At 51.6% G+C, this 20,483-nt stretch overlaps 1 protein-coding gene across 3 annotated transcripts in view; it reads left to right on the top strand.

The window, feature by feature from the left end:
* ACSS2 (acyl-CoA synthetase short chain family member 2) overlaps window positions 1-20,483 on the top strand; it is a 29,547-nt gene that overhangs the window by 6,845 nt on the left and 2,219 nt on the right. Inside the window, exons 3-18 of one of the 3 annotated variants that reach the window (XM_005524891.3) lie at window positions 7,757-7,848; window positions 8,335-8,438; window positions 8,721-8,793; window positions 9,562-9,637; window positions 10,566-10,680; window positions 12,166-12,204; window positions 14,903-15,040; window positions 15,274-15,444; window positions 16,214-16,347; window positions 16,591-16,723; window positions 17,153-17,209; window positions 17,486-17,566; window positions 18,071-18,179; window positions 18,320-18,388; window positions 19,504-19,680; window positions 20,389-20,463. In XM_005524891.3, the coding sequence (XP_005524948.2) occupies window positions 7,757-7,848; window positions 8,335-8,438; window positions 8,721-8,793; window positions 9,562-9,637; window positions 10,566-10,680; window positions 12,166-12,204; window positions 14,903-15,040; window positions 15,274-15,444; window positions 16,214-16,347; window positions 16,591-16,723; window positions 17,153-17,209; window positions 17,486-17,566; window positions 18,071-18,179; window positions 18,320-18,388; window positions 19,504-19,680; window positions 20,389-20,463 (1,643 nt within the window). The remainder of the gene's footprint in view (window positions 1-7,756; window positions 7,849-8,334; window positions 8,439-8,720; window positions 8,794-9,561; window positions 9,638-10,565; window positions 10,681-12,165; window positions 12,205-14,902; window positions 15,041-15,273; window positions 15,445-16,213; window positions 16,348-16,590; window positions 16,724-17,152; window positions 17,210-17,485; window positions 17,567-18,070; window positions 18,180-18,319; window positions 18,389-19,503; window positions 19,681-20,388; window positions 20,464-20,483) is intronic. The other 2 variants (XM_014254230.2, XM_088064487.1) reach the window with 2 other exon arrangements.

Genomic DNA, 20,483 nt, shown 5'->3' with positions numbered 1-20,483 from the left:
ACTTTCAGTGGATGCTCTCCAGGGTCAGCAGCAGGACTGCCAAGGGCAGTGTTGAAACAGAATTGCTGATGGTGGCCAGGTTCACGTGCTCCAGAAACAGCATCTCCTGCTGTTGCTCCTGGAGGCCAAACATCAGCCATGGTTCTGACCCAACATGCTACTTTGGTTTAGTCTGAGAGACTCTTGGCTGAGCTACTGTGAACACAAGTGCACTTCCTGCTGTGTAAATGATATCAGTGACAGCTTTTATGTTCTTATTTAGTGCTTTTTCCTCATCCTCCTCATTGCTTTGACAGCTCTCTAGATTCAGCATGGGGGTTTTAATAGCTTTTCATGAACTTCTGCTTACAGCCCTACCTGAAAATGTTGGTTTATACCCTGTGCAGTGCTGCCAGGCATGTGCACCCACACATGGGCGTGTGGTTGTTAAAATAACCTGGGGCAGTATGAGGGGTGGGTGTGCACAGACCATGGCACCTGGATTTTCTCACGTCTGTGAAACTTTCTGCTGGCAGCTATTACAGGCAACTGGATATGTTTTAAGAATACTTGATTGTTTTAGGGAGTGGCACCATGATTGTGCAGTGATGGCATATTGCAAATATTGGCTGGAGATTTGAAACTTGCGGTGGATAAATGGAGTTCATGGACAGAGAGGATGGTGAACTTATGTATGGATTCAGGACATGGAAGATCAGAGCCTTCAGTTTGCTCACTGGACTAGAAAACCTGATTATTTTAGCTGTGTGAATGGCTTGTGTGTTCTCCCTTGGCACCCTGGTGTGAATGGAGCAGCAGTGGACAAGGACTCCAGCTACAAGTGGGTGAGACTTGCTCCAAGTAGGGGACAAAATGCTCAGGCTTTGCCAAAAGAGGTGTGAGCAGGTGCTCGTTCAAAGCGTGGCATTTTTCTGGTGGGTTGCTGTGCCTTGTGGACTCTCTGTGCCCAGAGCTCTTGGGCTGAAGTGTTGATGGCCAGTGGTTTCACAAGAGCTCTCACCTCCCCCCTTTTGGAGCAGGGTTTCAGTTCTCTGTTTGCATTTCTGTACATCACTTGGAAATGTCGAAATGAGGTGCGGTAGGAAATCGTGAGCCCGGGCAGTTTGCCATTAATTCATTTTCATAAAATAGCAATAGATGTCACCTCCCTTCTTCAGGGGAGTCCCTCAAGGAAGTTGGGGGCCTTCCTGGTTGCTTTGTCACACGCTGGCTACCTGATAGTGCCCAGAGAAGCTGTGGCTGTTCCATCCCTGGGAGTGGTCAAGGCCAGGTTGGACGGCATTTGTAGCAACCTGGTCTAGTGGAAGGTGTCTGTGCCCATGGAACCTGATTGTCTTTAAGGTCTCTTCCAACCCAGACCATTCATTTTTATGATTCATTTAGTGATAGTGAAGTATGTTTTCCATTCCTGTTTCCACTGACCATCATGTAAGAGATGTTCCCTAAATGACATTCCAGCAGGCGACACCTGGCCTTCATCTCTAGAGGTTTGTGATGCATGAAATTGAAATGTCCACCAAAAATCTGATTGAAAGCTTAATTTCCTACCATGCCCTTTATGGATATTGTTTGAACCTCCATTGAAATTGCCGTGCCTGGCTTTCTGTGTTTCTAGAAGCTCTTCAAAATTTGGCAGAATGTTCCCACCAGAGATGTGGCTATTTCCCAAAATGGGGCATTTCTCAGCTGCAGGCAGCTCGTTGATTATTTTACTTACAGAATCTTCATCCAGGGTCTGTTCAACAGCCCAACTGTAAATTGTTTAAACAAACAATCAGCTGTTTTGTACTCAATATAAGCCCTACTCCCACTGGACTGGTAAAAATAGTCCATGCTCCTTTGAAAACCTCACTGATGGTAAACATCTAAAATGTTTCCTCTCATGTCAAACTCATTCTTCTGCAGCATTCAGTGGGTTTGGCTGGTGGGATTGCAAGTGCTGGCTGGGGGCAGCCAAACTCCATGATGTGCTGGGTGAGTCTTGCACATGACCTCTGTTATATATATAGCAACGCTATATGATTATTTTGTTTTAAAAAAAAGTCATTAAAATTTGCTGTAAAAAAACCTCTCCCCTAAATAAAATAGGCAAAAAGCTGTTGTTTTTCTCCACTGGTTGTTCTCTTGTATTTTAAAGTACTTCAGAAAGTAGGATTTAGAGTTAATGCTTTTCCTCTTGACTTGATGGTTACTCAGTATCACACAAGTAGGAAAATAATGAAGCCAAAGAGAGCAAATACTCCTTGCTTGCAGCACAGAGTGGCTGCTGACACCATCACCAGGGTATTTACATGTGGTCTGTATAACTGGTATAGTGACTTACCTTGTCAAATACGCCAGGGTGAGAGTACATTTCCCTTGAGGAGGGATTTGCTGGCTGCTGTCAATCCTATCTTCCTCAAAACTGTTCTCCTGGAGTGTTCTGGTGCTCAGGTGTGAGCACAGAGTGTGCAAATCCCATGGCACTGAGTTCACTTGCCCATGTTGGCTGATGAACCAGCAGTGTTCAGTGGGAAGTGTTGATTCCTTTAGAGACGTCTGAGCATCCCACTGCCTAAAGGAAGGGGCTTGAAGTAGATTTTAGGGCATAGCCTGGTGTGAGTGGGATAACTGGAGGGAGTTTTGGCAGGTTGATAAGTAAAGAGTGGTTTTGGAGCAGTGTCCACCTCCAGCTGGGCTCTGGTGTAGGATTGCTCAGGGTATGGCAGAGTGAACAGTGGATGGGCTGCACAAGATAAATACTACTTCTTTAGATGCCTCTGGTATTTGTTCAGCTTCTGAAAGCTGCAGATACAAAGAGTAGCTGGGAATGTATTTAGTGAGAAGGAAGGACAGAAAGATGGTTGTGGTTTTCCTATGGGACAGTAGGAAACTATGCATAACTATGCAGGGTGTTGGGTGTTTTCTTTGTAGGCTTCGTGTCCCTATAGCTGTTTTTAAAGGTGAGTAGAGGATTGATTCATTGATAAAAGAACAAATGACCCAGTGGGACCCAGTGTCCCTGTAGAAATAAGTTCCATTTTGGCTGTTCTGTAAAATACATGGTGCCTGTGTTGGAGTCAGTTGGGCTGGAGGGGATGGGCCTGGGGCTGAACACAGAACATTGTGCCCTGCAGAGCACAGGGCTCCTGCTTTGACACAGCTGGTCTGGGTTTTGGCAACAGGAGCCCGTTCATGCTAGATACATGATCAACTTTAAGTTGGGATGGTTTGGCTCAGAGAGAGATTTGAGAGCAGAGCATTGTTAGGCCCTACCTAAGTGTATGGGGAAACTGGAGGGGAAAATTGATGCATGGTTTTAATGCAGTTGTCAGAGTCAGCTGTGTGGATTTAGGAAGTGATGGTATTAAACTTGGAAGATTCTTCTTTTCCCTGGGCTTTCTGTTTCGAGGTTTTCTCAGTGATGTTCTCTCAGTGCTGCCAAATATTTCTGAGCACACTGGGAAAACCTTTTCACCAGCCCCTCCCAAGCTGAGTCCTGTCATTACGCAACTTCTTCTTTCTTGATCCTTGTGATGCAAGAGGATTTAAGTTTGGTGATGGTGGGGTTTGGCTTTCTGGTAAACCTGCTGCTCACAAAACCTTCCCAGAACTCCTCTGGGAATTTTACATTACTGTGATGGGAGATAGTGATGTTAAACACGGACAGGGCTGGGCCGTCTGCCCCGTTATTACGAAATGTTCTCATGGAGGTTTTTTGCAGACCTGCTGCAGACCCATCTGTGCAGTTAAGAGCATTTCCATATTGAAAAATTCATGCAAATACCAGATTTTTTTTCTGATGAAAGAGTGTTCTTTCCTGATTATCTTGTACAGCTGTTCTCCCCAAACTTCATGTTTCAATGTAGTCTATTTTCTCAAAAACAGATTTAAAAGGCTGTCTTTACTTGAGTACCATTCCTCTCTCAAATGGCATAAGCAAGGCTGCAGCGTAGGGAGAAATCCTATTTTTATTTTTTTTTATTTTTCAGTTTTGGCTGCTGTTGTTCCTGAGAAACTGAGATATGTCGAGGCAGACCCTTTTCAGCAGCAGTTTTTGGGGCTAAGAACAGCCAAGGCTAGGTCATGGCAGGAGGTGTGTGAGCAGCTGAGCCCAGGGCTCTCACTGCCCATGCGGCTCACACATGAGCGCATTCCCCACATGGCAGGAGCCTGGCTGGCCCAGCTCTGCCTGGCATTTTGGCTGCTCTAATTCTGGGTGTGGAATGGATCAGGGAGCCATGAAGCCCTCCTGGTGACCTTGCATGTGAAGAACTGTCACCACAGCAGGAAAATTCCTTCCTTTACCTTGTACCCTGATCTGGAGACAGGCTGCTGGTGAAGGAGGAGCTGGAGATCTCTCATGCTGCATTTGCTTACATGTTTTGGAGGAATTTGGGGCTCTGAGTATGTTTTAGTTTAGATGGCAACAGAGATGTTCTAGGGAAGACATTCCCACAGTCCCCATCTCTGCTCTCCTGGAGTCACAGAATTAACTAGGTTGGAAAAGCCCTGTGAGATCATTGAGTGTCTCTGTGGTTCCCCACTGTGCAAATTGTTCCTGTGACATGGCATCATCTGTTGTGCATCTGTGTGTTTAGTTGAAGAACTTGCATTTACTGAGTCACTGGGTGGTTCACTGGAGATCTTAGAATCAGAATGGTTTGGGTTGGAAGGGGCCTTGGAGGTCATCTAGTTCTACTCCCTGCCATGGGCAGGGACACCTTCCACTACCCCAGGTTGCTCCAAGCCCTGTCCAGCTTGGCCTTGGATGGGATGGGGCAGCCACAGCTTCTCTGGGCACCCTGTCCCAGGGCCCCACCAGCTTCATAGGAAAGAATTTCTTCTGTATGTATTACATATGGCCAAACTTGCCTTTCTCCAGCTGAGCATTCACACAACATTCAGTATGTAAAACACAGGCTTCTCAAGTGCTAAAAATCTCAAATGCATTCCTGCCATGAGCCAGGTGATACTGTAAAATTCTGGATTACAGTTGCTAAATGTAGGACTTGGTTTGAAGATGAAAAAAAGTCAGACTTGCTTCATGCTTCACCATGTATTTCATCTAATGATGTATCTGTGAAGTTTGGGGAGCTGAGAATTGGATTTTCCTTTCAGAAGAAGCCTTGCTGTTAGAGCACAGATTGCACATGAACAATCACAGCAGTGCTGCTGCCAGCTATTTTCACCAATAGATCTTAAAAAAAAGATGTATTTGGGGAGTGTTGGATTTGATGGGGTTAGAACTGCGGAGGTGAGTTCTGCAGTGCTGTTTTCAGAAGACTGAGGTTTATTTTTGCAGTTTTATTTCTTTTTCAGTAGAATTTGGACAAAGGAGCCCATGTGAGATGCTCAGGGCTGACAGCTCTTGCTTATGTCAGATGGGCATTGTTGAGAAGATGCTGCTGGCAGAACTTGGATGCCACAACTTGGTTTTGACAGAGAGTACTCAATAGCGTGCAAGTGGGCATTCCTTTAAATTCCCTGTCTAAAATCCATCATTCACCGGGCTTTTGTGCCAGAGCAGAGGCCCGAGCAGTCTGAGTGCTGCTGTAGCCCGCTGAGTACAGCTGTGGGCACTCCAGACTATTTTCAGAGGCAGGGAGACATAAAGCAATTGCCTGCTCTTGGGAGACTGCTCGAGGCCTTGGCCGGAGATGCATTGAAAAGAGGCATCTTGTCCTGTAGAAACAAGGACATGATTTGTTTCCCATCGAACAAAAGGTCTTCTTAAAATCTGAAGCCTGAGGTTTGCCCTGCTGGTGGTAGTGGGGCTGTTTTGCAGTCACGCAAATGGGCAGAAAGGACTTTGAAAGCCCCTGAAAATCCTCACAATAGTTTTAGCTTCTCTTTGACTCTGCTCTGTGCTTTTCCTGCAGTGCCTTTAAGCAAGAGGCTTTAGTTCTGGCCTTCAGGACGAGCTTGGGTACATTCCTTGGCCTGAATGTCCCTCCAAAATCCTGCCAAGGAGGAGGACCTGGCGTATTTGAGATGTTCCTGTCATGTGCAGGGAGAGCAGGAATGTCTGAGCAGTGCCTCGTTCTGGATGGCTCGGGATAGGTCTGTGTCCCTCATGGGCATCGTGTGCAGGGCAGCTCCCCTGAGGACCCACAGCTTGGGTGACCTGGCTGCCTCTCCCCCTGGCTGCTCAGCCCCCAAATAGCACACAGGGCCCTGGGCAGCCTGTGCTAGTCCTTCCTCCTAATGTGTTCCTCTCTTAGTAAAAGCTGTCATTAGATCCTTTGCTGGGCCAGAGCACGGACAAAGGGACATCTCCTTCCTGCTCTGTTGAGCTGAGGGCTGGCTTGCACAGGGCCTGCCTTTGGTGCTCAGCAGACCTCAGTGACCTTCAGGTGAGGGATTAGTGGGCTGGGATGCTTCAGCTTGCGTTTGGAAGCATTAAAATTGTCTTTTAAGAGCTATTCCATAGCAGGGCTCATGGCCAAGGGGAGAGCTGCACATACAGTGATCCTTCACGTCTGGACATAAGCAGGTTTGCACAGCACCAGCCTTGGTGTAGGTGCACAGAGGAAAACCTGGATGGTGAGGGAAGGCACTCAGTGTACAGCCAGACACAGCAGAAGCAGATGTTGTTCCTGTGAGCTGGATCAGTTACAGCTGCTCAGCCCAGCACTGGAATCAGCTCTTCCATCTTTGACCTCAAGTAACAGAATGAAAAAGGAAACTGATTTCCTGGTTTCTTTTTCCTAGCTGAGAGTCCTGCTGTAAGGGACCTTGACTAATAGTTTCACGTGTCATTTAGCTCAAAGTGATGCTTGTGGCTGCGATGGCGAAATGAGAGGAAAATGCTGGGATGTCAAGGCTGAGATGCCTACCTTGGGCCCTGGTTCATGTTCCCACACTTTGCTTTAGCTTTGTATTCTTGTGTCTCTCCCCTTTGCACATAGAAGGGGCCAAACTTGCATAAAATACCAAGCAGGGAATCACCCTTCCAGCAGCCAGTGGTGGGAAGATTCCCTGTGCTGTGTCAGTGCAGGTATCCCTGGCCTACAGTTGCTGCAGAGCACTGTGGAAGCCAGGGCAGGTAACTGGGTATCAAGAGGGGTGAGGCAAGTGTGTAAGCAGCAGATCCACAAATGATGATCCAGGTGGAACAGGTTTAGAACTCCTGTTCTACATGGGGCAGGAGCAGAGCTTGTATCAGTGAGCCTATCAGTAGCAAGCCATTTCCCTAGGGATGTGACATTGTCCCTTGGTTCTCCTTCCCATCAGAGGGCTGCAGAAGCCTGGAGCTGGTTCACAGAGGAGCACAGGGAGAATAAGGCAGAGCAGGCTTGACACTGAACAAAGATACATGGGTGTATTTATATATGACCTTGGAAAACAAGACAGGCCTTGGCATCCCATCACAGCCCATCAGATGTCAGGTATTTGGGGGCTGGGTGTTGCTGCACATTGGCCCATGTTTCGTGCAGAGATATCTGTAGGCGTGAGCACCTAGGAGTGAGGGAGCCATGCCATAAATCCCAGAGTGCTCCTGAGCCTGTGCACTCTTAACTTTGCCTCTCTGAAAGTGCCAGTATTTCCATTTTACGCATTCAACTGCTTTTGGTAGTGATCTACACTAGGGGTGGGCACTTTGGACAAAATGTTCCTACTATTGGAGAACTTTAGTCCAGAACTGGATTTCTGGAGTTTGGTTACTCTCTGCTCAGAAGGGCAGGTGAGGACATATTTGTTGGCCAGAGCAGTTTTCAGCGTCACTCTTACCTTGTACTGCTGCACAGTAACAAAGATTATCTTGCTTTTCCAGGGAAGGGAATGAACCTGGGGATTCCACGAAAATCACCTACCGTGAGCTGCTGCACAAAGTCTGCCAGTTTGCCAACGTCCTTCGCAGCCAAGGTACACATTGGGAAAACATGCAGGAACACTGGATACTGGGGAGGCATTTGGCCAAGGGTTTGGAAACTGGGGTCACTGCTTGTGTGGTTACCAGTCTGTTGAGTAATGCTCATCAATGTGCTCTGCAACGTGCAGATTCATTCCTGGCTCTGTCTGTGAAAACTGATCAGTGCTGGTCATATCAGTTGTACAAGGAAGAAATCAGTGCTCAAAACTTCATGCTCTGGGGTTTTCCAACAAGCAATGGGCTCTGGTTACTTTCCTGCTTCATTCAGGGAGGCAGATGAGAACGTGGATTGTTCATTGTCATCATATCTCAAGAGCCATAGTGCCTGAAAGGCAAAACCCAAGGCTGCTTCAGCTCCAACTCCAGCTGAAGCTTTATTGTGTGCATAAAAATATGGAATTAAAATAATTTATTTATTTCTATATCCTGTTCTTTTGCCATCTAATATGTTCATTTTGACAAATGCTTTCCCTTTGTAGGGGTGAAAAAGGGAGACCGGGTTTCCATCTACCTGCCAATGATTCTGGAGCTGGTTGTAGCCATGCTTGCCTGTGCCAGGATTGGAGCTCTGCACTCTGTTGTGGTAGGAACAAGCTCTTTGTGCTGCTCTTGGCACTGAGCTCTGAGGGGAGCAGCTCTTGGTTTTGGGAGAGGAGCTGGAAAGATGAGTGCTGACTGTGAGCTGGATGGAAACTCACTTCAGATGCGGCTGTTTCCCTGCATTTACTGTGCAGTCAGCTCCTTTAGCTCTCTCCATCAGTGCCTGGTGGTGAATCATTTGTCTTGGGTGAACAGCACAGCAGCTGTGGGGTTTGGGGCTGGGTTTCTGTGTGCCCTTGCTGATCTGCTGTGTGCTCTCTGGCAGTTTGCAGGTTTCTCTGCAGACTCCCTTTGTGAGAGGATCCTTGACTGCGGTTGCTCTCTCCTCATCACGGCAGGTAAAACACATGTCTGAGACGCTCTCTTCCTGTTGCCTGACTGAGAGGTCTTTATCTTTAAAGCCTGGAAGGGGCACAGGGAGGGTCAGTGCCTCAGCTGAGCCCCCCAAAGCAGTGCTGTAGCTGTGCCCAAGTGTTCTTCCCACTCCAAACATGTGGCAGCTCTAGGCAGCTCCCCAGTTTGTCCTGTAAAGCTTGATGTCACCAGCTGCTAATAGTGTTTCCAAACACTTCTCATCCATGTTTCTCCTGAACATCAGCCAGATGGTTGCAAGATGTATCATGAGGCAAGCCTAATGTAAGAATTCCCACCCTTCCCAGTTTTAAGGACATTACTGCTGCAGCTCTCAGCCTTATAAAGCGAGGATCAAGAATGTGGCAGTAGTTGCATGTAAGACCACTGCATTTTCCCATCTGTTTTTTCCAAAAGTGTAAGAAATAGTGTTTTTATTAATTCCCATGGCATGAAAAGGACTGACTTAACTGCAATCTGTGTTCTGGATGCATTGGATTATTTCCCACAGAATATTCCCAAGAGATTTGTCAGGTCAAACTCGGACCTCTCCCAGAGAAGGAATTCCACCATGCCTTCTGGCATCTGTTTCTCTAGGCTAACATTAGGAAAGCTTTCCCATCAGCTGCTTGTCTGCTTCCCCTCACTCCAGTTCATGAGCTCTGCTCTGCTCTCCTGAAACTGCTTGTTGGTCCAGCTGTCCTAGGCTGCCTTGGCTGAGAAGCCCCTTTGATGTTTCCCTCACTGTTTTGCAGATGCCTTTTATCGAGGGGACAAACTGGTCAACTTGAAGCAGATTGCAGATGAAGCCATCCGGAAATGTACAGACAAGTAAGTTTGGACTTGTAGAAGTTCATTCCCTTGTAGAAAAGGCCACTGCTGCCAGAATCTTCTCCTGCACAAATGGGAGTTGTCTTAGGTGGGCAGACTCTGCAGCAGATCTGACACAAACACTCATCAGATGTTACAGAAAGGGAAATAATCCTGGGGAAATTACTTTGCCAAGCTTCCAGACACAGCATCTGTGTAGCTTGTGTGAGACTGAATGTGGGTTTGTGTGTTAGATCAAACATGGAAATTCAGGGCAGATAGTCTGCATGTTAGAAATTCAAACTCTTTAGGAAAACATAAGTCTTTATGTCTGTAAAAATAGCTACTGTCTGTAAAAATAGCTACCTGGGAGGACAGAAGTGATCCTGAAGCTGGGAACTAACTGGTGGAGACTGTGTTGATACCCTGAATAGGGCTGAAGGGAAATAAGATCATTCTGCCAGTGTTTTGTAGGCTGTCTTTGCCCTCATGAGGGGACAAACACCTGTGCTTTTCCTTGATGTATAATCAGGCTCTGGAAGCCTTTCCTCCCTCTGAGACAGTCATGCCCAGGGGTTGGAGCAGCCACTAACATCTCCTGGTAGGAGGGCTTGTTCCTGGTCACAGGAAGGAAAATTTGGGATTTGTAATGAATCTCCACAGCAGTGTCCTGGGAGAGAGACTTGTGGGACCCCCACTTTCTCCCCAGGAATCACACCTGATAAATCCCCAGTAAGCTGTGCACAGACTGTTCCTGCTCTCTGAGCTGTTCCTGTGGCTGGTGTCCTTGGAAGTTCATGGTGTTCTTGCAGTTTGCATGGCAGCAAATGCTCCAGCTCAACAAGAGGAGCTCCAGACCCCTGCCCTGCCTCCAGTGCTGCCTGTGAATCCCAGGAAGGGCTGGCTCAGCCCCTGAGCAGCCCAGTGTGACAGCTCCTGCCTTTTACAGGGGATCCTCTTTGAAAAAGTGCATCGTGGTGAAGCACCTGGGCAGGGAAGAGATAGCAGTGGATGGGACCTGCAGCAAGTCTCCTCCTCTGAAAAGGCTGTGCCAGGAAGTGCAGGTGTGTTCCTGGTGGGATGAGAGGGCGGGATTTATTACCATGGGCCTGAGACCAGCAAACTGATCAGTGCAAAACCACTACAGTGATTCCCTGACACCCCTCCTTGCTAACAATGCCATGTGAGCGGTCTGAAAAATGGTTCCTTTTCCTTAGCAGATCCTCTCCCTGCTGCTTTAACACCCTCACAAACTGCCAGCCCACAGGACCCCGGGTACACCTTCCAAAGCCACTAGGGACAAGATGCCCATCTTCCTCTGCCTACAAGGCTTTTCCTTCCTAACCCTTTGTCTCTCCCCCGTTTTGTGCAAAGACCAATGCTGTGCTGTTCTGTAGCTGTGGCAGTGGCAGCAGGAGAGGAAACCCAGATTTGTGCTCGTGGCGTGAGTTCAGTGCAGCCCTGTGACAGGGCAGCAATCGTCTGCTGAGAGCAGAGCAGAGTCTGTGCAGCTGGCACAAGGACTCTGTCAGCTCTCAGGCTGGGGCTTTCCTTTGCAGATGAAAGGATGTGGGCCAGAGGCATGTGGTGAGATGGGGGTGGAAGGAGGAGAAGATGTTCTGGAGCTGTGGCTGCCTGCTGAGCAGCCCTGCTGTGCCCAGCCCTTACCTGCTCCAAAGGCAGGTTACTTTCAGCTACCCCACGGCTCCAAATCTTGCCACATTGTCTTCTGTTCCTCTGTGTTGGGTGATTATTTGCACTGAGTTATCCCCAGACTGCTGCTGGCTCAGAAATGGGTTGTGTTTGGGGAGTTTTTGAGGTTTAGACTCTGCTTTCAGGAGGAATAGTCTGCACATCCCTGGAACAAGAAGTCCAGCAGATTCTCTGCCTTTGAGTTATTTTCCCTCATTCAGCTGTGTTAATTTTGTTGGGGTGTTGCTCTGTTTCACAGCCTGGTCATGTTCCTTGGCCTGCTCTGCCTCTTCTCTTGTGAGGGCAGGGTAGATGCAAAGGAATGGGGAAACTGGAGCAGACCAGCCTTCTTGTGTGAGGTTTCCCTGGCAGGGTGATTGCAAGGCAGCCTGCCCCTGTGCTGATTTCAGTAGTCAAGGTGAGGTTTTTGTGCAGAACGTCCTGAGGGGAGGCTAGAGGGTGTCTCTTGCCCTTTGGTTCTCTCTGCTCTACTTGTTTGGATGCTTTATTGAGGATTCTTTCCCTTGTGGATGCATTTTTACTGTGCCATTGGCTTGTGTGAGGCTATTGGATGGTCTGTGGGCTGGCTCTGTGCCTCTGTTCCCAGCCAGCCATGTGCAGAGGGTGGCTTTGGGGACCAGCCCTGGAGGCAGCTGGTACCCAGGGAAGGTGATGGAAATGGGCAGGCTTCTGCTCAGAGGGAATCTCCTGGCCTGACCCTGGATCTGAGCATTTTCCAGCCTGCCAGGGTGATTTCCCAACCTCTGAGCCTGTGGGCTTCCATCTCCCTGCCTGCAAAGCCTGGTGTGGATCCTCCATTTCCCAGATTTCACACCCTCTTTGTGGATTTTTAACAGGAAAAAAAGACTGAAAGCTCACAAAGACTTCATCCCAAGGTATTTACACACAGCACTGCTGCCTTCTTTTTGGCACCTCCCCTCTGCTTCCCTGCAGCTCCCCACCTTCCTTAACTGCTCTGGCTGCCCAGCCACACGTGCCCTTCTAACCGTGGTGCCAGCAGCTGCATGTCGGTGACAGAGCCCACCCAGCTTGGCAGAGCTGCCCACAGTGTGGGGTGGATGCAGTGCCACCAGTGCTTCCAGAAACAGAGGCACACCCGTGAGCTCTGGGCACAGTCCAGTGTGCTGCCAGGGGAGTGCAGAGCCACTGGGATGCAGTGGCAGCATCCAGGTCAGGCTCTGGCTCTCTGCCTTTCAAAAGCAGCTCTCATGATGCACTTCCCTTTGTGGGGAGGCTGGCAGGAGGCACCTGCAGCTTCCTGGCCACAGGCAGCAAACCTGGATCTCCAGACCCAGCATGTGGAATCTGCCTGCCTCATCCAAGGAGCTGTGGCCTCTGGAGCCCCAGAGCAGGCAGCAGACACACACACACAGTGCCATGGGTCTGACCTCCACCTCGGGCACTGAAGGCTGGCTGCTAAATCAGGGATGCTTCCAGGAGGGATGCAAGAGAACACTGCTGGTTAGCCTTGGGTTTGTTTACCTGGTGCCTTACTGGTAGCTTGCTGGTAGGACAGAATTGCAGAAACTGCTTTGCCAGGTGAAACCGTGGAGGTCCGTGAAAGCTTTCCAAGTGCCCTCTGCTGTGCCAAACTGTCAAGCAGCTGGTGTCCCCTGCACCACATGTGAGGGGGCTGTGTGCTGGGCTGTGGGGTCCCAGTGCCTCCAGATGTCTCATGAACATCTTTAGGGCTGCAGGGAGTCACCATGTGGCTGCTCTCTGTGCACCCCAGCTGAGGGAGCTGTGGCAAGGCTGGCTTTGTGAGGAGGAAATGTGCAGGGCCCTGGCTCAGGTACCTGCCCTCACAGAGATGTGGGAAGTGGAGGTCTGAGCTAAGGCTGGGGTGCCCTGCCCAGCTTCCCCCAAGCTTCTCTGAGAAAGGTGAGAAGGTCAGGGGAAGTTAAGCCTTGTCCTGAACTGTGCCACCATCCTGGAGAGGTGGGCAGCCAGAACAGCCCTCAGGGTGACCTGTGCCCACCAGCCACAGGCTTGGTGGCTCTGTCACAGTTCTGGCATCTTCAGCCAGCCAGTGCTGGATGGCTCAGCACTGGTGCAGTCACTTCTTACTAGGGTATTTATTGCCTAAAAACCCTGAGAACAGATACTTTTGGGGGCCTGCAGGGCCAAGCAGTGTAAGCCCACAGTGCTGCTGTGTGTCTCAGGCCAGGCCCCCACAGGATGTGTGGGACAGGTGGCGGAGGGATGTGGGGATGTGAGGCTGTGGGATGTGGGGATGTGGGGATGTGAGGCTGTGGGATGTGAGGCTGTGGGATGTGGGGCTGTGGGATGTGGGATGTGGGATGTGAGGCTGTGGGATGTGAGGCTGTGGGATGTGGGGCTGTGGGATGTGGGGCTGTGGGATGTGGGGATGTGAGGCTGTGGGATGTGGGGCTGTGGGATGTGGGGCTGTGGGATGTGGGGATGTGAGGCTGTGGGATGTGGGGCTGTGGGATGTGGGGCTGTGGGATGTGAGGCTGTGGGATGTGGGGATGTGAGGCTGTGGGATGTGGGGCTGTGGGATGTGGGGCTGTGGGATGTGAGGCTGTGGGATGTGGGGATGTGAGGCTGTGGGATGTGGGGCTGTGGGATGTGGGGCTGTGGGATGTGAGGCTGTGGGATGTGGGATGTGGGATGTGAGGCTGTGGGATGTGAGGCTGTGGGATGTGGGATGTGGGGATGTGAGGCTGTGGGATGTGGGGATGTGAGGCTGTGGGATGTGGGGCTGTGGGGCTGTGGGGCTGTGGGGATGTGGGATGTGGGGATGTGAGGCTGTGGGATGTGGGGATGTGAGGCTGTGGGGATGTGGGGCTGGGGGGCTGTGGGGATGTGGGGCTGTGGGGGTGTGGGGTGGTGGGATGTGGGGATGTGGGGCTGTGGGGATGTGGGGCTGTGGGATGTGAGGCTGTGGGATGTGAGGCTGTGGGATGTGAGGCTGTGGGATGTGGGGCTGTGGGATGTGGGGCTGTGGGATGTGAGGCTGTGGGATGTGGGATGTGAGGCTGTGGGATGTGAGGCTGTGGGATGTGGGATGTGAGGCTGTGGGATGTGAGGCTGTGGGATGTGGGGCTGTGGGATGTGAGGCTGTGGGATGTGGGGCTGTGGGATGTGGGGCTGTGGGATGTGGGGCTGTGGGATGTGAGGCTGTGGGATGTGAGGCTGTGGGATGTGAGGCTGTGGGATGTGGGGCTGTGCTTGCTGCTTTGCTGTGGGACTGCAGCTCGGGGCAGCCCCACAGGGCAGGAGGAGCCTGACTGTGGGAGCAGCCCAGAGCAGCTGCTGCCAGCCTCCCCTGGCTGCTGCTGCTGCCCACAGGGATTCATCGCCCTTACCTGTGGTCTGGACACTGCTTCAGGTCATGCAGCCAGACCGTGTTTAAAGGTTTTCCTTGTGGCTGTGGGCTGTGAAAAGGAGCTTTGGGAGTGGGAGCTGCAGCTCTGGTGCATGGTTTGCAGCAGGCTGTGCTGTGAACATCCCCCTGGATGGCCCGTGATGGGGGTGAGGTTTGAGCTGTGCTTCTCATCGCCCTTCTCTTGTTTCTGGACAAGCCTGTTTCCAATCTCGTGCTTTCCTCAGACCCCCTGGAACCCAGCCATGGACATGTGGTGGCATGAGCTGACACGTGGTGCCAGCACAGAGTGTGAGCCCGAGTGGTGTGACGCTGAGGACGAGCTCTTCATCCTCTACACGAGCGGCTCCACTGGGAAACCCAAGGTGTGCCCCCAGCTCCCTGCAGGGGCCAGGCTGAGCCACAGGAACCCCTCAGGTGGGGGAACTGGTGAGGGGGGAGTTGGGAGGCCCCAGCAGGAAGAGGAGCTACAGAGGTCTTAGAAAGGGGCTGTGCTGGTCATTGCTGCTCAGCTGCTGTTGTGATGCTCAGCTGGTCCTGGCAGGGTGAGGGTGATGGTGGGAGCTCACCCTGACATTCCTGTGCCTTCTCCTCGCAGGGTGTGCTGCACACCGTGGGTGGGTACATGATTTTTGCTGCCACCTCCTTTAAATACGTGTTTGATTACCAACCTGAGGACGTGTACTGGTGCACGGCCGACATCGGATGGATAACGGGCCATTCCTACCTCACCTACGGGCCCCTGGCAAACGGGGCCACCAGCGTGTTGGTGAGTGCTGCGTGCCAGTGGGTGCTCTCACTCCAGAAAAAGGGAGATGGTGGTGCTGAGCTGCATCCCTGCACTGCTCCATGATGGGGTGCAGGGCTCTGTGAGGAAGGGTGGTGCTCTCCAGGGAGGGCATGGTGACTGCTTGGGGGAGTAAGTTTGTGTTTAGCTTTTGGCTGGTTGATTTTTTCAAATGCTCCCCTGTTTCATTCCCATAAAAGTACAAGCCTTGTGTACCAATGGGGCCAGGGCTGCTCTGACTTAATGGAAAAAGGGATCAGGGAGTGATATTTTCCCTGCTGATGCTGATTTGACATCTTGTTTAGCTCCTGTGCCTGTATCTCTCTTGGCAGTGTAACAGATCAGGGAGCCAGAGACCTGTGCCCAAGAACCCACAGGGAAATGCAAGCAAGAAAGTCACTGTTATGTTGGGGGAGGCCTTTAGGGAGTTCTTGGTACTTTGGGTTGTGATTCTGTCAGTGTTTGGACCTCTTGCCACGTGGGCAGGGTCATTTGGGCTGGTGGGACTGTGTCACTGTGGTGGCCACCCAAGTGCCTGTGCTGCAAGGGGATGTCAGGAGACATCTGCTAGGATGAGGGGGGTGACCTCTGCCCAGTGAGGGGGGTCCTTGAGCTGGGCTGGTTTCACTGTGTGGTACCCCTGTAAGGACATGCCAGGGTCCAGCTGCTGTTTGGCTCCTCCTGCTTGGGCAGGTGCTGCAGGTGGGGAGCAGTGAGGAGCAGCTGTGTCACTGCTCTGTCTCCTGCTCAGTTTGAAGGTGTCCCCACCTACCCAGATGTCAGCAGAATGTGGAGCATCATTGACAAGTACAAGGTGACCAAGTTCTACACAGCACCCACGGCCATCCGGCTGCTGATGAAGTACGGCGAGGAGCCTGTCAAAAAGTGAGTGCCGGTCCCAGTGGCACAAGGACATCGGCTGTGCACAGCAGGGTTGAGTGGGAGATGCCAAAATGACCCAGCTCTCCTCTCTTTCTCTATGGAAGAGTGTTGAGAAAGCTGTGAACTGTACCTGGAATGTCCATTTTGGGTAGCCCAGAGGTTCCTGCAGGCTCTGCTGTGCAGCAGGCTCACAGCTGCTGCTCTCCACGGCCTGCTGAGCCTCTGCCAGCCCCCTTCTCTCTGCAGGCACAGCAGGAAGTCCCTGAAGGTGCTGGGGACCGTGGGTGAGCCCATCAACCCCGAGGCCTGGCTGTGGTACTACCGTGTGGTGGGAGAGGAGAGGTGTCCCATTGTGGACACGTTCTGGCAGACAGAGACGGTGAGTCCTTGCTGGGTGTTCCTGGCACCTCAATGTCCCTTGTGCTCCCTGCAGGGCCTCTTTGCAGGTTTCCATTTGTGGGGTTTGGGGTCTCTGGGGACTGCTTGTTTAGCCTGCCCAGGAAACTCTGATATGCCCCTTCTCTTCCTGTCCTGGAACTCAAACAGGCTCCAAGGGGAAACCTTCCTCTCCAAAGTGTCTCTTCCACATTCTGCTCTGCACACTGTTCTCCTGCCCCTCTTTCTCTCCCCCAGCAGCTCCAAAGCTTTGTTCCCAGATTTCCCATCCACTGCTGTATCCTTCCCAGGGCCCATCTCCACAGCTGCCCTGAGTAGCCCTGACTGGGATGTGCTGTTCCCAGAGCTGATGGCACAGCTGTGGGATGGGCTGGCACAGCCCAAACTCACTGGTTTTCGCCTCTCTTTGCAGGGAGGCCACATGCTGACACCCCTTCCTGCTGCCACCCCCATGAAGCCGGGCTCTGCTGTGAGTACTTGTGTTCTCCTCCCCAGGAGCCTCAGCAGGGCCCTGTCTGTGCCATGGCTGGGTGGTTGCAGCCTGCCAGGGGGCAGGGGGACAGAGATGCACATGGGGAAGTGACCACTACCCAAAATCCCAAGTCCTGTGCAGCCATGCTCGCAGGTGCTGTGTACCACAGCTCTCCAAAGCTGCCCTTGCCCTGCCTCCCACTCCCTCTGGTTGACAGGGGTCTAATGCAGGGCTTCACCTCCATCTCTCCTTTCTCCCTGCTCCTCATGGCAGACATTCCCCTTTTTCGGTGTGGTCCCTGCCATCCTGAGCGAGTCGGGGGAAGAGCTGGAAGGAGAAGCAGAAGGTTACCTGGTAAGGAAGGGCTGATCTTCCCCACCCTCCCTTTGTCCATTCCCTGTGAGCTCTGGGACATTCCTGGCAGAATACCCACATCTTTTGACCCAGGGAGGGGGTAGAGTCACCATCCCTGGAAGCATTCAAAAACGTGTGGAGGTGGCACTTGAGGACATGATTTAGTGGTGAATGTGGATGATGGCTGGACTTCTCCAACCTTAAAATATTTGTGATTCTACCCCCACTAACTCTGGTCCACACAGGGAACCCCCTTGGGTGGTGGGAACTCCCTCCAAGGCCATAACTTTGTGGGAGTTTTTACAGCACATGTGGGCAAGGCAGGAGGATGGGAAAAACTGCTCAGCCAAGCTCCTTCCCCCTGGCCAAAGCTGGTGAGACTTCACCAGTGGATCAGCATCTGAGTGCTACTCACAACTGTCTGTGACATCTCTCTCACCGTGCTGCAAATCTGGGTTATTGGTTTGGCTCTCACTGCCTCAGCTCTGTGTTTCTCACCCCCAGGTGTTTAAGCAGCCCTGGCCAGGGATCATGCGCACTCTCTATGGAAAGCACCAGCAGTTTGAAACCATTTACTTCAAGAAGTTCCCTGGGTACTACGTGACAGGCGATGGTAAGGGGGTCCAGGCTGGTGTGGTCACAGGGGCCTGGGGACAGCACTGGAAATCCTGCCTTGTCCTGCCCTCAGAATCCCATATCAGTTGCTCTGAGGGCTGGCACTGCTGCTTCACACTCATTTCTGGTTATTTTTAGGTTGCAGAAGAGATAAAGATGGTTATTACTGGATCACAGGACGAATTGATGACATGTTGAATGTTTCTGGTAAGAAGGAGTTTTATGTTCAGTGGGGACCAATATGCTTTCTGTCACCTTGTTTTGTGACACTTCTTCATCCATTTCAAAAGATGCCTGCTTTATGGGGATGCCTCTGCATCTGTGATTCTGCCCAGCCACCTGTTCTCAAAGTGGATCCAGTTGCTGGGTCAGGGACACATAAGCCTGTGACTTGGTGACTTCCTGCACCATTTTCCTTGGAGACAAAGCCTTGGAGAGAAGGAACCTTCTGTAACCAGCCAGGGCACCTCTGCTGAAGGATTTAGGGCCACAGGGAATCACAGAGTTTGGGCAGGACCATGGGGTTGCTGTTCCAACCTGCTGCTCCATGCAGGGCTCACCTTAAAGCTGGATCAGGCTGCTCAGAGCTCTGAAGATTCTCCCACCTCTCTTGACTGAGTCTAAGATTCAGCTGCTTCTCAGCCCATTGTTTTCCATGCACTCTATTTAATAGTTCCCTCCCTCCTTTCCTGGAGCCTGTATCCTCCAGGTATTTCCTGCTGGCTCTCAGGTGCTGCTTTACTTGCCTGTGGGTCAGATCACATCCTTTCACCTGACCAGCAGTGCCTGAGTCTCACCAACTGATCATTCTGGGAGTTGACCACCTTCCTGTAGCTTTCTGGGACAGCAGTGCCAGGGTGGAATGTCAGAGCACAGGCACAGGAGCAGAGGTGTGCAGGACTGAGTTGTGCCCCTGCCCCAATACAGGGAGGGTCATTGCCCCTCCCCACAGCATTGGGCTGGAGCCTGGACTCTGCAGATGCAACCTCTTCCTCTGCATCTTCCAGCTCACCATGTGGGCAGGTCTCCTCTTGCCAAATCCAGCTCCTCAGCCTGTGCTCTGGAAGGGAATCACTGTAAACTGCTCATGACCTGTTCCAGAAAGAAGCCTAAAGGTGGGAGGGGGAACAGCCAGAGGAGGTGGCTTCTGCAGGTGACACCTGGCAGCTTCCGGAGCACTGCAGAAATGAGTTTCATTCTCCAGCTGTTGTCCTTTCCCAAGCACATTCAACTGATGCTCTCAAATCTGTAGTTAAGGGCATTTTACAGCCTCAGGCCTCTTCCTGCAGGTCAATAAAGCTTTGCCTCCCTCTTGTTTCCAGGCCACTTGCTGAGCACGGCAGAGGTGGAGTCGGCGCTGGTGGAGCACGCGGCGGTGGCCGAGGCTGCCGTGGTCAGCCACCCTCACCCCCTGAAGGGCGAGTGCCTCTACTGCTTTGTGACCCTGAGAGAGGGCCACGAGTTCACCAAGAGCCTCACAGATGAGCTCAAAAAACAAGGTAGCAACAGCCAAATATTGGGGAGCAGGCAGGGGGAGGACAGGTGATGGTGGGGTTAAGGGCTTGGGTGCCTGCCTGTGGTCTGGGGAATGCAGTGTGGACAACTGCCACAAGGTGCCTCTGATTACAGAGCATGGCTGACAAAGACTAAAATTAGTTCTTCTGGCCTTTGGCTGCTCATGTGATGCTATGTCTGCCTTGTGGGAGCTGGCAGCCCTGTGAGGGGTGCTCTGCAGGCTTTTGTTCGCAGCAGGGCTCTCTCTCCCTGGCAGACTGGGACATCCTGGGAGGATAATAGGGTTTCTTTAGGGTGGTGCTCTGCGTGTTTGTGCTCTGCTCTCAAGGAGCTGTTTCACTGCAAACTGCATCACTGAATACATGAAACAGATCCATGGCAGCTTCTTCTCTGGAGGAACCCAAGAGTGAATCAATCTTTGTTCTATCAAAATGGTCATGGTGTTGGTTGTAGCTGTTAGGGAGGTCTCTGGAAGATGGATGGAATGAAAGGAGTGCTCTCACTGTTGGGGAGATGTGTTTATGGCCCTGTTGGCATTGCAGGTCTTGCTGTCCCTTCCCACTGTGTGGAGGCTCAGGTGCAGCAGCCCTGCCAGGTGTCCAGCAGCTGGGCTCTGTGTCAACCTTCTATCCTGACTGGAAAGGATGTGTGGCTTCTCCTTGTCCTTACAGTGCAAATCTGTTTTTTTTCAGTCAGAGAAAAAATCGGGCCTATAGCAACACCTGATTACATCCAGCATGCCCCCAGCCTGCCCAAAACCCGTTCAGGTGAGCTCCAGGGATGGTGC

Source organism: Pseudopodoces humilis, chromosome 19, assembly GCF_049639895.1.
Source record: "Pseudopodoces humilis isolate 2021_Gansu_Grassland_sample_001 chromosome 19, ASM4963989v1, whole genome shotgun sequence".
Lineage (NCBI taxonomy): Eukaryota > Metazoa > Chordata > Aves > Passeriformes > Paridae > Pseudopodoces > Pseudopodoces humilis.
This window is presented reverse-complemented; position numbering and strand designations above follow the sequence as displayed.